This window comes from Cavia porcellus, unplaced genomic scaffold (genome assembly GCF_034190915.1).
Source record: "Cavia porcellus strain 051 isolate PalLab524CR breed Dunkin Hartley unplaced genomic scaffold, mCavPor4.1 scaffold_22, whole genome shotgun sequence".
Classification (NCBI taxonomy): Eukaryota; Metazoa; Chordata; class Mammalia; order Rodentia; family Caviidae; genus Cavia; species Cavia porcellus.
Genome location: NW_026947505.1, coordinates 10,760,119 through 10,775,633, shown reverse-complemented (window position 1 = coordinate 10,775,633; position 15,515 = coordinate 10,760,119). Strand labels below are relative to the sequence as shown.

At 46.6% G+C, this 15,515-nt stretch overlaps 1 protein-coding gene across 7 annotated transcripts in view; it reads left to right on the top strand.

Moving 5' to 3' along the window:
- Positions 1–14,287, top strand: part of Plagl1 (PLAG1 like zinc finger 1) — a 104,333-nt gene extending 90,046 nt beyond the window's left edge. For all 7 annotated transcript variants that reach the window (XM_063233423.1, XM_063233418.1, XM_063233421.1 and 4 more), the window contains 2 exons: positions 7,226–7,672; positions 11,885–14,287. In XM_063233423.1, coding sequence (XP_063089493.1) covers positions 7,521–7,672; positions 11,885–13,163 — 1,431 coding nt within the window. In that variant the 5' untranslated portion in view covers positions 7,226–7,520 and the 3' untranslated portion in view covers positions 13,164–14,287. The remainder of the gene's footprint in view (positions 1–7,225; positions 7,673–11,884) is intronic.
- The last annotated feature ends 1,228 nt before the right edge of the window (positions 14,288–15,515 follow it).

The window sequence follows — 15,515 nt, the reverse complement described above, 5'->3', positions numbered from 1 at the left end:
TTTTTATAGTTTGGTTTTTAAAACTAAATACTGACAAACTTTATAATGCTAATCTTCTGGTATGAGTTCTTTGGTATCTTTTAGACCCTGATCTACATGGTCTACAATAAATGAAAGATTTATTTTAAATTTACATGTTTTATTTCTGTTTATTTCTTTATTCTATGATCCACAGCTTCTAGTACAATAAAGGAATATTTTCTAGGTAACTGTCCTGTAGTGAAGATTATAAACTCTGTTTTGTTAACCTAAAAGTAATCCCAGGTGCTTGTTCCAACTGTTCACATTTTAACCATTGTACATGTAAACAATCTTACTGTTAGCCCCAGGATTACATTAGCTGAATGCTCTGTGTGTCACTCGCTAGTGAGCAACAGGCGCAGTGCACATGGGAAACATCAGGGACCCTCCAAGCCCTATTATCAACCTACAGGTGGCTCGGAATCATCAGGAAAATCAATTAAAGTCACAGGTTCTGAGATGCTCTCCTAGCACACTTGCCTCCAACATGTGTCCCTGCCTCAGTTTTGTTAGTGTGGCTCCTTAAATATCCTGTTCTCTTAATACCCTGGTTATCTTTTATGTATCTCTCCTACCTCCTTTGGGATATTAAGCAGCTTTTAAATTTTTCTTGTGTTCTCTCTTCTCCACCCTAGCTGCATTTTTCTTTAAGTTTTGTATTGATTTTTCCTCTTAGATGCTGTCTCCTGTTTCCTGGTAATCCTTGACTGTCTACTGATACAGGACAGGAGAGCCGTTAAAGAGCCAAGGAGGCTCCTCCCGTGTGCTTGGGTAGGGCTTTGTCAACAAGGGCCTCGATGCAGTTGTCATTGTTGTGGTTGTCGATCTGGGTAATGCCAGGATCCTTGAGGCAACCTACCCTCCCCCTTGTCTTTAGAAGAGTTTCTGGGAAGACCAAAGCAGTGTGCTTTTATTCACTCTACGGTCTTTAAGTAGATACAACTCATGCTGTTTGCAAACAGAACCACCCACCCTCTCCAAACTTTACAGCTGGCACGTAGATCCAATGTTCTAAAGCAGTGCTATAACACACTGGAGAGCTCTCTTTCTCTCTCTGAATATTACATAAACACTTCACTTTGGCATCCTTTCTTATGCGAGGTCTTATTTTTAAGAAAATAAGAGCTTAGTTGCTGTCATAATAAAATTCTCTCAACCAACAGTTTAAGAAAGCCAGGCAGTAGACCAGACTGTCCAGCACACTGCGGTGGTCCTCCCATACCAGGGCAGCGGGGGGGGTGGGGGGTGGGAAAAGGGCAGGCAGGCTTCCCAGCCATGAGCACACCCTGGGGTGAAATGGTTTCAGACAGGTGCGCTGGACATGTGTGCGGGACCGTCAAGTGAGCCCCGTGGCCTGGAAGAGGAACTCATTCCTGTGCCCAAGAGTGACAGGAGAGGAGTCGGCCAGGTGGGCCTGCCTCTTGGATGGCAGGCATTCCAAGAGGGGATGTACATTTGCACGAGAGAATGTAGCCATGAATAGCAAGCAGACTGGCCTCTATGCAACTACAGAAGAGAGGTCCCCAGACAGGACCTGTGAGCCCGTGCTGGGCGGCACCTCCTTCACAGAGATGTCAGCTCGTGTTGATGGATCTCAATAATAGTATCTTCATGCTTCATCCAGGCATTTATTTTAATAAGTGACTTTAAAAGATGCTGACTAGTAAATCCCTGTGGCTTGAGGGCACGTTACCACCTAGTTGTAAAGTAGGTCTGTCTCTTAGGACAGGACCTGTGAAGTGACCACTTTTACCCACACTGGAAGGAAATTTGCACAAGCTGCTTTGCTGCCCAAATTCCAGAAAAACAGTATCACACCACTTTTCCTTTTCCTTTTAATTCCTTAGAAGGCAGACACAAAACATGTGGCCCATGGGCAAGGAAATATCAATGACAATGTGAAGTCACACACCAGGAGCACCTTTTTCTGCAGATCATGGAGCCCATCTCTTCTGACACTGCATTCTCTTGGACACGGTGCTTAGTAGATCTTATGATGCATGCACAGAATGAAAAATAAGCAGAAACAATTCCCTGGGGGTTCCAGACCTCCTCCTCTTTCTCCTCTACCCAAGTCCTTCAAAAACTGATACTAACACTCCAGATGCTTCCTAGGGTCAGACAAGCAAAGAATTTCTACCTTTCCTGTTCCAGGACTGGTTGCATCTTAAGTCATGACAATAAGAAAAAACATCTTTGTTACAGGTCTTTTAAAACTGGCCTTAGTGTTATTTGTATCTGGGACTCTGGAGCATGGGGGAGAGATCTGGAGTAGAACCTTTTATCCATAAGAAGTAGTGATGAGTGATATGAACATAAAAACTGAGAGCATCCATCCTGGACGGCCAAAAATGGAAACGCATTTTCCCCTCAGACACGGGCCTTGCATCATATCACTGGGAACAATGGAAGTAGAAGCCAGAAGTCATGGTTTATTTTGAGAATGCTGTGAAACAGTTGTCCCCCGTTAGGTGATTGTGTTACGCAGCACCAGGAAAGTCCTGGAACTGCACTTGTGCTCTGACCTCCCCCCTTCACCGCTGTTTCCCCCCGGCCCCAGGGAACAGTCTTCCAAGGCTGTTGCCATATATATATGTTCTTACTCCCGTCTGATCCTCTCTCATCCCTAAAATAATCAGCATGAACAGAATGAAGCAGATGGCACAAGCCTTCTTCGGCATCCTGGCAGATCTGTATCACTCACTCCGTATTTTTAGAATCAAGGGGACTGAAAATTATGTTCTGAGATGTTTTGGGGGAAGACTTACCATCTTTCCAGGGTGACAGGTGTTGAAATAGTACCGTAGTTCCAATTCAAATGCAATCTGGGTGAGGCTAGGGCAGGCTGGCCCACATCAAGACCAGCACTTTGTCAGTTTTCCTTGGACTGCTGGGGATGGGCCAGGTAACAGAAAGCAACCGTAAGTCGTTTTCAGGATTGTGGCCAGAAAGTGCATCGGGTTTCAACCAAAGTTCAGAATCTTCTGGAAACAGCCAGTACTAACAGAGTGCCTGGTGATGAGCGATGTTGCCTTATCCACACAGTTTATTTATGTTTTTTAATAGCTAACTAAGCTTTGATCTTCAGCAGCAAAGAATATGTGGTCTTTGGGGAAAGACAATTTATAGGTGTTCATGATCACAAGAACTGTGCAAACATTTGTATTCTAAGGTTCATACTTATGAAATACATAGTTACAGTGACTGGAATTGTATAACCCTATGAATTTGAGTTAGTCAATCACTAAAGGTTTCACAAAGAAATTAAAGTGTTCACTAGCACGTAATTAATTCAACTCAACATCTGAGGACCAACTTTATACTTTGTGTTAGGCTGAGTACATTTATCATAAATGTGCAACTCGTAAGAGAAAGTTTTGGGGAGAACATTCATAGAACAAGTTAGATGTGAATAAAAAATTTGAAAGACTTTGTTTTCGAGGGAAGGTTTGGGAACCTGAAGTGGAGGAAATGTGCCTCACCCCTAAATAAAACATGACCACGTCTAACACTCCGATGATAGTCACCATCTTGGGTGACTGCTTTCCCTACAGGGAAGAATGGGCACAGGCACTGTGTGTGACTGCTGGGCTTGTGAATCTAGGGACCAACTGACCAGAAAGTGGACCTGAAAAACTTCATTCAAAGGGAACTTTTAAAAATTGAATATATCTGATTTTCCTGAGTACTCCTGTAACGTTGGTAAATAATCCATGGGGGTTTACAACTGCTGAGAAACAAAGTATACGGGCTTTTTGCTTCCCTCTGGCTCCTCCCTGTAGGAATAATTGATGGTGTACACACGGGAGAGGATGTGTCTTTCCTCCGATGGATTCCTTTCTGAATTCTTAGGAACCATTAGTTGGTCCTGGGTACATGGTTCTACCTTAACCTCACTGGTCCATAACATTACAACATCTCTCTGGTACTTTTTTAGGTTAAAATTAGCTTCCTGGTCATTTTCTTTCACTTGCTTGTCCCCAACACCCCTCTTACATACATTGGGTGACTCTCATAAAAGAGGAAACAGAAACCTGGGATGTAGCCTACGTGGGTAAGCTGGAATTTGAACTAGGAAATCTTTCCACTGTTTAAAAAACAAATGCCTAGTTCCTTCCCCACTCCAGAGAAAACACCTGAGGGCACATCTGTATCATGAGTTATGTCCGAGGGAAACCAGCCTTGCCCACATCTGCCCTGCAGGTATCTTAGAGACTAAGCGTCTGCCTGTGCCGTGCCACACAGCTGCCGTTAGCTGTATGTGGCTGTTAAAATTAAACAAAATGAGTTCCTGTTTCTCAGTGGCAATTTCGAGTGTTTGGGAACCATGCATGATGTACACAGCATTACCATTGTCTCAGAAAGTTCAGGAAACAAGAGTTAAGGAAAATTAATTTACCGAGATAAATTGAAAAAATATATATGTTCCTGGAATTGCTAAGTAGGTAAGAGAAATACAGAACTCTTCCTACCAAACCAGCTCCTCCAGAGTGACAAGCGATTTGTGAGTTAAACTCCAAAAGAAAGGAGGAAACATGCATTTCAGATTTTATAACCTGTAGCTGTTTTATTCTCTTAAAAATAGATCTGGAAAGAACACAGGCAATTTCAAGTGAATGAGTGTATTTTACAGCTGGCCCGGTACTGTGGCCAGACTCAGGCTGCATCGGGGAGGTCAGACCACAGCGCTGGCTGCGGCTGTGCATGTGATAGAATTCCTAGAAGGGCTCTGTGGCCGGGGTGTTGGGGTGGCTGTGGGGGAAGGGAGCTGGGGGTGGGGGAGGGTGTTGGGCAGGGCTGGGACAGAAGTCCAGCTAAAGGTGATAGGATCAGAAAGGAGAATTGAAATCCAAAAGGGGGTTTGGCTGAGGATTTCTCTGTGTTCCTGCCAAATCTTCAGGTCAGCGCCCCCAAGCCAGTTCTGTCAGCTCCAAGTTGGAGGGGCAGGGCAGTGAGAGGTATTTGTCTTTGCTGTGACCTCTGGCCGGGCACTGAAAACATCTAGGGTGGGGGATAAGAAATGCTATAAGTTTCCTATAATTTTTACCAATTAGAAGAGGTATGGATGTTTGTACTAGTATTTAAAAAGTACTTAAACTATTATTACAATAAAATAATATCTAGCTTTCCAGTGAGCAAGTAACTGCAAAAGTAAGTCAGCTTGTCAGTAAAGAACAACTTGAAACACGCAGACTTAGCCATAAATGAACAACTGCAGGGAACAGAGCTTTATTAGAGACATGCCCTGGTTACCTGGCAACATAGAGAAAAGGCTGGCCTACATACAAGAGATACTCACTCACACGTTTGATATAAGCATATAGGACAGGTTGAATATCCCCTGTCCAGAGTGTTTGGAACCACAGGTGTTCCGGTCTTCAGAGCTGTTAGGATTTGGAATATTATATCTATGTAGAACCTTCGTCTAAACACAGTTCACTTGCATTTCATAAACATCTTAACCATAACCTGAGGTGGTTTTATACATTTCTAATGTATCTAACCCATGATATGAAGTCAAGTGTGGAATTTTCCAGTCGCAGTTGCAGGTTGATACTCAAAAGATTTCAGATTTTGGAGCATTCCAGGTTTTTCAGATTTGGTACGTTCAACCTGTACTCTAATATCTCTTAAGTGTTGGCACCTGAAAGATTAGGCTCCACCCCACTAGGGATGACTCTCAAATAGCACAAGGTTCCAGGATCAACTGCATTATTCATAGGCTGTGTTACTCACGATGGTGCTTAGACACTTACGAGTCCTCAAATGAGGTCCATTGATAGAGGAAACAGTTGGGAGTTTGGTGGAGTTTAAAGGGGCGGCAGGCACAGCGCCTAGAACTGCCCTACCAGCTGTGCTGGATTGAAAACTGAAGGTCAACTTAAACGCCAACTGAACTGAATCGGCACAATGTGGCGTGTAGATGGCCCACCTGAGGGCTGTTGCCAGCATAAAAAGGAGACCTGGAGAGGAAGAGTAGCGATGATATTGTTTGGTGCTATTGTTCTCCTGGAGAGCTTGCTGAGCTTCTTTCCTGATACGAACGTGGCTGTTCTCATTGTCAAAGGAGCTCTAGACCTTGTTGCTGAGAATGGCTGCAGTTTACTTAGGGGAAGCTCTTATTTTGAGCATCACTTCCTGGCTCCAGTGTAGATCCCTCATCCCGCTGGCACAGATTTTCTAGCCTTCAACCATGACCTTGGGGCCTTCCCAGTGCAGACCCATGAAGCAGGCCAGTATAAGTCACTGCTATGGGCTCTAGGTCTCCAGTTGGACTCATGGGGGGCATTGTCATGGGCTCTAGCTCTTCAGCTGGACTCATGTAGGACATTGCTGTGAGATCCAGGCCCTGGGCTGGGTTCTGTAGGTCTTTAGTGTGTGGACAGATTTCCTGTGCTTCTTATATTTGACTCTGGGTGACTAATATAAAATAATATTATAAATTATGTCTTGTACATAATCATTTTCCTTGCCATCCCTGACTGTAACAGTAGGGGCAGCTGAAGAATGAGGAAATGTCCTAGTGAACAAAAGGGGCAGAGATGGACGTTACACCTTTCTAGAGGATGGCGCAACAAGCGTCAGTGTGGCCTGTGCTGTCGGAGCAGCCATGAGTCTCATTTCCATGGAAACGTCATCTCTTCCCCTCACCTCATCAGTGTGGCTTCCCGGCTTTACTCATATTTACCGCAGTCCTTGTACCCAGTGATCTCACAAGCAAATTGCCTTAGATGTATACAAATGATTTTTTCTCATCCTCTGGAAGTTTAAACAGGTGTCATAAACAACTTACCTTATGCTAACAGCACGTGAAGGAAAGCCCATGGTTTGAATAGGAAGGGGGGAAATTTTGTTTGTGAGCAAACATTCCAGCACACTAAGGCAGGTTTTTCTTTTTGTCTTTTGTCACCCGAACCTGAAACCACACAGCAGCTGAGGCTGAACCCATGGGAGGAGCTGTCCTTATCTGTAAGGAGTGTGCCACATCACCCCCAAGTATAGGTGCATGCTTGGTGGCGAGCCACCTGGAGACACAGAAGGGCAGATTTCCGTGCAGAAGGGCCTTTTGAAGTGCACAGGGAGAACTGTGCTCATTAGAGCCATTTAGAAGAACACGCTGAGTGTGGGTGGCTGCTTCCAAAGAGGCAGAGAGGAGAAGCGAGGCAGAGCCACAGCTGACCCGAGGCACTTCTTGTCTCCACAGATGGTCTGGTGATGCAGGACCCTGCTCGGCGGTAGCAATGCAGACCCCCTTCCTGTGCCTGGATCTCAAGTCTGCATGTGAACCAGGACACAGGGAAGCAGGAAGCAAACCTGGTGCATCCAAGAGCACCGAGTCTGGGTAGGACTGGGCGGTGATGCTGCCTCTGCCCGGCTCTGGAGCCCAGCTGCAGTGACGCCACTGATGTGCCCGGCTCTGGCACCTTCCTTCCATCTGTGCTAAATGGCACAGCGTTGGATCAGCACACCTGGAGAGAAAGGTGTGAGCAGCAAAGCCCATGGCTACGTTCCCCTGCCAGCTATGCGGCAAGACATTCCTCACCCTGGAGAAGTTCACTATCCACAATTATTCTCACTCCAGGGAGCGGCCGTTCAAGTGCTCGCAGACTGACTGTGGCAAAGCCTTTGTGTCCAGATACAAACTGATGAGGTGAGAGACGCCAGAGAGGCTCCTCCGGCCCTCAGACAGCTAGCTCCAAGGGGAATGGGATGCGCGGTAGCCTTTTAGCCATTCTTAAAACTGTCTCTCCAGTGATCGCTGTGGTTCTCTCTGGTGGCTTGGCTGTGCAGTATCAGTTTGTTCCTTTGGGCATAAAGGCAGAGGCGAGCTCACAGCTGAAGAGGTGGTACACAGACACCTTTAAACACGGCCCCCTGCTTCCTGGGCTCTCTCCTTCACTGCCCAGGAGGACAGCACAGAATCTCAGAAGGGCACAGCCCCCAGCTGTGACAGCGAGCATAGAGAGCAGGCTCTGGTACGGCTGAGAGCCTCAGCTGTGAAGCGCTGTGCACAGAGGGCTGGGGAGCGGTGGGGCCAGGCCGGGAGCATCGGGAGGATGCGCTGTGCACCAGGCTACTGTCTGAAAGGGTTGTTCAGCCATTGAGTAGGATGTTAGGAAGGTGTCTCTGATAGCAGTGTACATGAGGAGTAAAGAGGCCGATTTGGGACGTGTTGCAGGAGTCCAAGCACAAGTGCAAGGGCTTGTTCAAGTCCCTCAAGAGAAGGTGCAGGGCAGGATATGCGTACAAGTGTGGGCTTCTAGAGCAGCTTGTCACCTTGCCTGGAAAAGGAAGACGCACTGGGGCTCCATTGCGTGTAGAGATGCGCAATCTATGCATTAGCGGAATCCAGGGGCACCCGTGATTATCTATTAAAGGGTAAAACTCACTGCTGTAGCAGATGAGTCTATTTTAAAGAAACATATTTAATCTGAATTACTGTTTTTTTCCTTTGGTACCAGGAATTGAACTTGCAACCTCGGACTTGTCAAGCAGGCGCTTACGCTGCTGAGCTAAATCCTAGGCCCCCAAATTACTTCTTGCGAGCTGTTAGGCACTGCATGCCACCATGATACATGACATACAGCTGCTATTTCCAGGGATTCTGATATTACAGAGAGGGTAAAATACGCAGCCAGACAGTAGTCTGATTGACAGTGACAGCTGTGTGCATGACGTTTACGGTGCCCGCAGAGCCACACGCGAAGACTCCCATGAATGTGTGTTGCTTCTGATGCCTGCTTAGGGGAAATGTGTTCATGTCTTTAGGTTTCAGCTTTCTGATGTGTGCATAAAAATGCACAGGTGAGAGTAGTATTGGCAAGCGTGCCTTTCCATCTGAGTGCTGTTAACAGGGTCCTCATTATCATTCAATCTTGGAGCACCCTGGGGACAGTGCTTGATCAAAGTAAACAAAAATGTAAATTTTACTGCTGGCCTTAAGCATACCACTGTTACAGATGCTGTGTTATGCCATAAGTTGATTTTTAAAATTAAGCCTGTAAATGCATAGGCATTAAAATTCCAGCATTTCCCACCGTATGCAGGCCACTCTAGTTGTCATGGTAGTCTAAGTGCATGCCGTGCGCATGCCGTGCGCACAGTGTCATGGTGGTGGCTCCCCGTTCTGCTTGGAGCTGCTGCTGTGTGTACAGCAGGCATCACTGCCCCAGCCCTCAGGGCAGCCTGGGGTGCAGCGGAGCTGCAGGACGATAAAGCCCATGAGACAGGCAGGAAAGAAATACCTGGAAAAGACAGCAGAGCACGCTGATGATTGGAAAGAGGGGAATTCGTTGGGGTTATGTGGTCAAACCGCCCTGAAGATGTCTTAAGCACCATTGGGGTGGCTCAAGGGAAATGAGTTGTCCACTTAAGGGTATGAAGTAAGCATTAAAGGGAAACTGTGCCTTCATGAAAGCCCTGTGGGCCTTACCCAGCCCTAGGCTCTCCTCTCTGGCCATACTCTCCTAAAGGGAGGAGGGCCTGGTAAGATGGCAGGATGCTTAAGGTTTGGCTTTAAAAAAGAAAAGGTGATAGGGCAACAGTTCCACCCCATTTCTCAACAGTTGGAATGGGAGTTCTTTTTTATGAGCAGTAATTGAAGGAGAAAATAACTGACTTGCTTAACCAGAAAAGAGAACATAGGTTCAAGAACAGCAAACAATGAAACCAGTTAGGTGGAGACAGCACAGGGAAAGGAGAGAGGACTTGGCAGGGCAGATTCAAGCCCAAGATTGGAAGTGTTCTCACAGCACTGACCTAATTCAGTGACAGCCAGAGGTGGTGGCTTCTGGTATCCCCTAAAGGCCATTCTAAAGGGAAGTCTCGTGAGTGGTAAGCTGAGAAGAAAAGTTGAGAAAGAAACAAATTGTTGAAGCATTTTCAGCTATGATAATGTTTTCGATTGGGACTGTTGCAAGAGGACGTGAGGGGAAAGTTAAAAGGGGAAGAATCGGATCTTGGGCAAAGGAAAAACTGCTAAAATAACTAAAGGATGGAAGATGGTGAAACCTGAAAGGCGATGGTGTTGCTCAGGTGCTGGAACCAGCCTGGGCTCCAGGGCCAGCACAGGTCTAGCCCAGGAGCGAGTGAGTAGGAAACCCCACATCCGGAGTTACTCACCTCAAGCTGATTTGCTCCTGGATGACAGATGAAACCAAGCCAGATTAAAATCCTTTACAAAGAAAGAGGCGGAGAAAGGTAACGATAGGAGATCCAGCACAGACCTTTGCAGCACTATTTATTAGTACTAAGCCAAATTGAAACAGCATAAATATGAATTGATGTCAGCCCCGCGCCATACTAATAATCCCTCTTGCACACATGTGGGTAGCTTTAAAACAAGACAACAATTTCCTCTCTTCACATGCTTTTAAAAATCCTTTGTGCAACTGTGGACGTACCTGGGTACACCTTGAATGTGGAGTCAGCTGCATATTTGATTTTAGATGCCTGTTGGACTGGTCCTTCGCCCTCGGCACCCAGCACAATATTCCTGCAAACCTTTTATTCTGTGCACCTCGCAGGTTACTCAAGAGAGAGAGGAGGGAGGTGTGCAATGTTGGGCTTTATTTTTAAGACAGTGATCCAGCTCAGCTTTATAATGTTTGAACTGGCTTCCAGTCTGCCTCTCAGTGGGACCACTGTCTTCTAAATCCCAGCTGGTAGCGACCAGTTATCAGGAATGAGTAAGACAGAGTAGGGGGTTGGGTAAAAAGTATAATTAAGTACACTTCTGAGTTAAACATACAGTCTGAAAGAGAGTGTATCTTTTTTTCGTTAATAGAATGAGTTGTTAGAAATTCTTTTGTATCCAAAGTCACAAACTCAGAGGATACAATTGCACCACAATTATTAGTAAGACAAGTTAAGCCTCTAAAAAGATTCTAGAGGAGGCAGTTGCTCTAAAGTACCTGGTACCTTGCAAGCTGCAAAGAAGGAATTCTGTTTTATAAGGAATACTCATATATAGTACTTGGTGTCTCAGTTATTAAAGTAAGCCTTATATAACTTAAAGTGACAGTTTTTAACAACTGGGTTCCAATTATATACTTTCTCCACAATTAAGGGTAAGGTTTTGTTGTTTCTTCCAGTACTGGAGACTGAATCAGGGAGACCTGAATTTCTTTTTAATTTTATTCTGATATGAGGTCTTGCTAAATTGCCCAAGCTGGCTTTGAACTTGCCACTCTCCTGCCTCAGCCTTCCTTGAAGATGGGATTATAGACATTTGCTACCTCTCCTGGCTAAGGACAGACTTTTTAAAAAGCTCCTAACAGTCTTATGTCTCTGGTCCGAACGTTGTAGCTCCATCAGTAGAGATCACACACAAATTATATTCGGAACAACAGTCTAAAACTTGGGGCATAGGAAATTCAGGAATTTTAAGAGCATCAAATACATATTTAACCTCCTGAAAAGTAGTTTTCATCACATAACTTTTAAAACTTATATTTGTTTAGAATCTATACACATTAAGGATACAGTAACTTTTCAAAAACACATTCCTTCTAGGTATAAAAATTGCAATATACTTCTAACAGTCCTTGGGTTTGTGGTTGGGTTTTTTCCTTCAGTACTGGGAATTGAACCCAGGGCCTGCACACTGATCTGTATCCCCAGCCCATTTTATTTTTGAGACATCGTGTAATCTTCCTGCCTCAGCCTCCCACAGTGCTGGAATTACAGGTGTATGACACGATGCCGGGATAGTTTTTGATTTTTAATGATAAAGTTGTACGTATTTGGAAAATACGGAAAGGTAATGTTAAAGTGAAGATGCACCGAACTATTAACATTCCAGTGTGCTGCTATTTCTACACCCTGCTCCAACTCCTGTTGTGCAATGTTGCTTCCGCCCCAGGCACATGGCTACCCACTCTCCCCAGAAATCTCACCAGTGCGCCCACTGTGAGAAGACGTTCAACCGGAAAGACCACCTGAAGAACCACCTCCAGACCCACGACCCCAACAAGATGGCCTTCGGGTGCGAGGAGTGTGGCAAGAAGTACAACACCATGCTGGGCTACAAGCGGCACCTGGCGCTGCACGCGGCCAGCAGCGGGGACCTCACCTGTGGCGTCTGCGCCCTGGAGCTGGGGAGCACGGAGGTGCTGCTGGACCACCTGAAATCCCACGCGGAGGAAAAGCCACCCAGCGGGGCCAAGGAGAAGAAGCACCAGTGCGACCACTGCGAGAGGTGCTTCTACACCCGGAAGGACGTGCGGCGCCACCTGGTGGTGCACACGGGCTGCAAGGACTTCCTGTGCCAGTTCTGCGCGCAGAGGTTCGGGCGCAAGGACCACCTCACCCGGCACACGAAGAAGACGCACTCGCAGGAGCTGATGAAGGAGAGCCTGCAGGGCGGGGACCTCCTGAGCCCCTTCCATCCAGGCTCGCCCTCCTTCCCGCTGAAGGCCGCGCCCCTGTCTCCCTACCCTCTAGGGCCCCCTGCCCAGAACGGGCTTGCAGCCGGCCTGCCCACCGAACCGCAGAGCCTGCCCCTGAGTCCCCCGGAGCCGAGCGCCCCGTCCGTGCCGCCGCCGCCGCCCCCGCCCCCGCCCCCGCCCCCGCCCCCGCCGCTGCCGGATCCCCTGGCCGCCCTGCACCCCGCGGTGGCCCCCAGCTCCCCTCCCCCGACCCTACCAGGTCACAAGTACAACGCCGGTTCTACCTCATACCCCGCCCTGGCGAGCCTGCCCCTCAAAGCAGATGCTAAAGGGTTTTGCAATGTCAATTTGTTCGAGGACTTGCCGCTGCAAGAGCCTCAGTCACCTCACAAGCTGCACCCCGGCTTCGAGCTGGCCAAGGCCGGGCCTGGGAAGGTCAGTCTGCACAAGGAGCTGCCCGCGGAGGCCGTGAACCTGGCCATCCCAGCCTCGCTGGACCTTTCCTCCCTGCTGGGCTTCTGGCAGCTGCCGCCTCCCACGCAGGGCGCCTTCGGCACCGGCCCGCTGGGCCTGGGGCCCGCGGAGCCTCTGCCCCACCGGCTCAGCTGCCTGGGGCAGCAGCAGCAGCAAGAGCCCCCCTTGGCCGTGGGCGCCGTGAGCCTGGGCCAGCTGCCGCTGCCCCCCATCCCGCACGTGTTCGCGGCCGGCACCAGCACCGCCATCCTGCCTCACTTCCACCACGCCTTCAGATGATGAACTGGGTTTTAGAAGCGTTGTTGGGTTGGTTGGTTGGTTTGTTGGGGGGGGGGTCTTACTCTGGAAGCTGTTTTCAGAAGCATTTTAATTAAACATCATTTGTAATACAAAGGGAGATTTGGGACTAGGACTGTGGCTGATGTGGTGATGTCTGACTTGAGAAAATTCTCCAACTGCATGTGTTGTGCCAATCTGTCCTGAGTGTTCAAGCTTTGTACCAAATTTAACAAGCCCGTGTTCTTTAATTGAACTGCAAACACTGTCATAAACAACATCCAAACCCACGGCTGCTATGTGTATGTGTTTGGTCATATTGAATTTAACTGTAAGCCATGATTATAATGATGTTAACCGAATAATTCCATGTGGCGCCGCCTAGTAAGGGAACCATGGAAGCGTTTGTGGGTTTCTCCACGTTGGGAGACGTTTTAAAAATGAGAATATAACCTTTATATGGCATATTATGACTAGGCCGTGTATTTCTTTTCAGGGACTCTTCTGCCTTCAGGGTGGGATGTAGTTTAGTTACTATTACCATAGCCAACCTGCAGTTTACAGACACAGCTGTTGGCGGGACAATTGATTTCTCCATTTTAAAAAAGCGCGTTTTAAATGTAGTTCGAATATTTTCCACATGATGCTGCAATGTGAGTTCTCACTTCATTTATCTGAAAGACAAAACCGATGTCAGTTACATCTGACAGAAAAAATCACTGTGTAACCAGGTAAAGTGGTAAAATAATCCAGGCGTCAGTCAAAGGCATTGTGCTGACTATAATACTGATTATATTTTTAACAGGAATTTAAGAGAATATTACTGGAATTAAATATATATATATATTAAACAGGAATTTTCTTTGCCTAGCTTAACTACTCAAGCTGCTTAAATTCCTATTGTTTTGAATTGCTGATAGGTGTATTTGTAATTCATGAATTAAGTCATTAGCTTTTTTCAAAGAGAATTTTGCAATGTAACTGTATCTGTAATCTATCTCTTGAAACTGGTGTCTTGTTAATGAGTTTTTTAAAATGTAAAAGCTTTTTACAGTCTTTCCTTTGTTTTTAGAGGCTTTTTCTCATAAACATATATTTACATATAATAAACGTTACATATCTTGCAACCTGGCTAGTTCGGTTTTTCATATAGCTATTGCCTGTTGACAGCTACTCAGAAATTAGAACGTTCCCGGCTCCCGCATGCCCCCTCCTGGTCATCACTGTCCCCACAAAAACTAGCCTGACCTACAAACTGCTTTTTGAGTGCAGCCTGTATGGTTTAAGGCTCATTAATTGAGGCATATGTGCTAAGAACTTATAATAATGTATGACACATTACACACCCTATAATATCATACGATGTATATAGATTAGAATACTATGTACTCTCGGCCAGTTTTACACAATTTACTTTTAATTCCTAGTAGAAATTAGAAATGTACTTATTCATTGTTGGAATTTCTTTAGAAAGTACCGTGGCCCTTCAATCTGACGAGGTTATTTGTTTTTAACTCTAAGTAGGGTGAGGGTGATAGAGAAAAAGAAGCCCTGAGTTCCTTTGAGTTTCCAAGAATCCTCTCAGTGCGTATGTCCTACGTATTGGGAAACCAAGGTCCCCACCCTGCACGCAGTGACTCAGGGCTTACTCGAAGCATAAGGAGCTGACCCGATGAAGCTGAAATGGCAGGATGCAAATGTCAAACCAGCATCTTCAGCTACCATTTAGGGAGGAAATGAGATCCCAGGAGACTGCAGCTCCCTGGAAGGAACCCTCTGCCCAAGGTGTCCACACTGGGGCTCTTCCCCCTCCTCCACTGGGCAAAAGGGGTCTCCCAGGGTTAGGTCTTCCTGTCCCAGGACAAGGGATGGGAGGGCACATGTACTCCTGCGTGGCTTATCAGTTCCAGAACACAGAGCTGACTTTCCTGCACATCAAACAATGGCATCTGGTCCCCGAGATACAGGTCACAAATATCAGATGAATCCAGCCTGTGGATTTCAACCTGTGATTCTCTTACTGAAATTTAGACAGGCAACATGGCTTAATTTTCCCAGTTACAGTTTCTGATTAAGAAAAAGGGTGTAGGGCTGAGGATTTAGCTTAGTGGCTTAAGTGCCTGCCTGGCAAGCACGAGGTTCTATGCTCGGTACCAAAAAAAAAAAAAAAAAATTAAGAAAAAGGGTTTGGACTAAGAAGTATGAACTCAGTATAAATGACTCTATGAAAAGAAGCTTATTCATCTTTCAGATGGTGGGGAGGAGGACGAATTGACCCGCTGCCTCCCAGCAGCTGTGTACCCCAATGGGGGCAGACCTATGGCACATGGGCCCAGCAGGTGTTTGTTATCACTG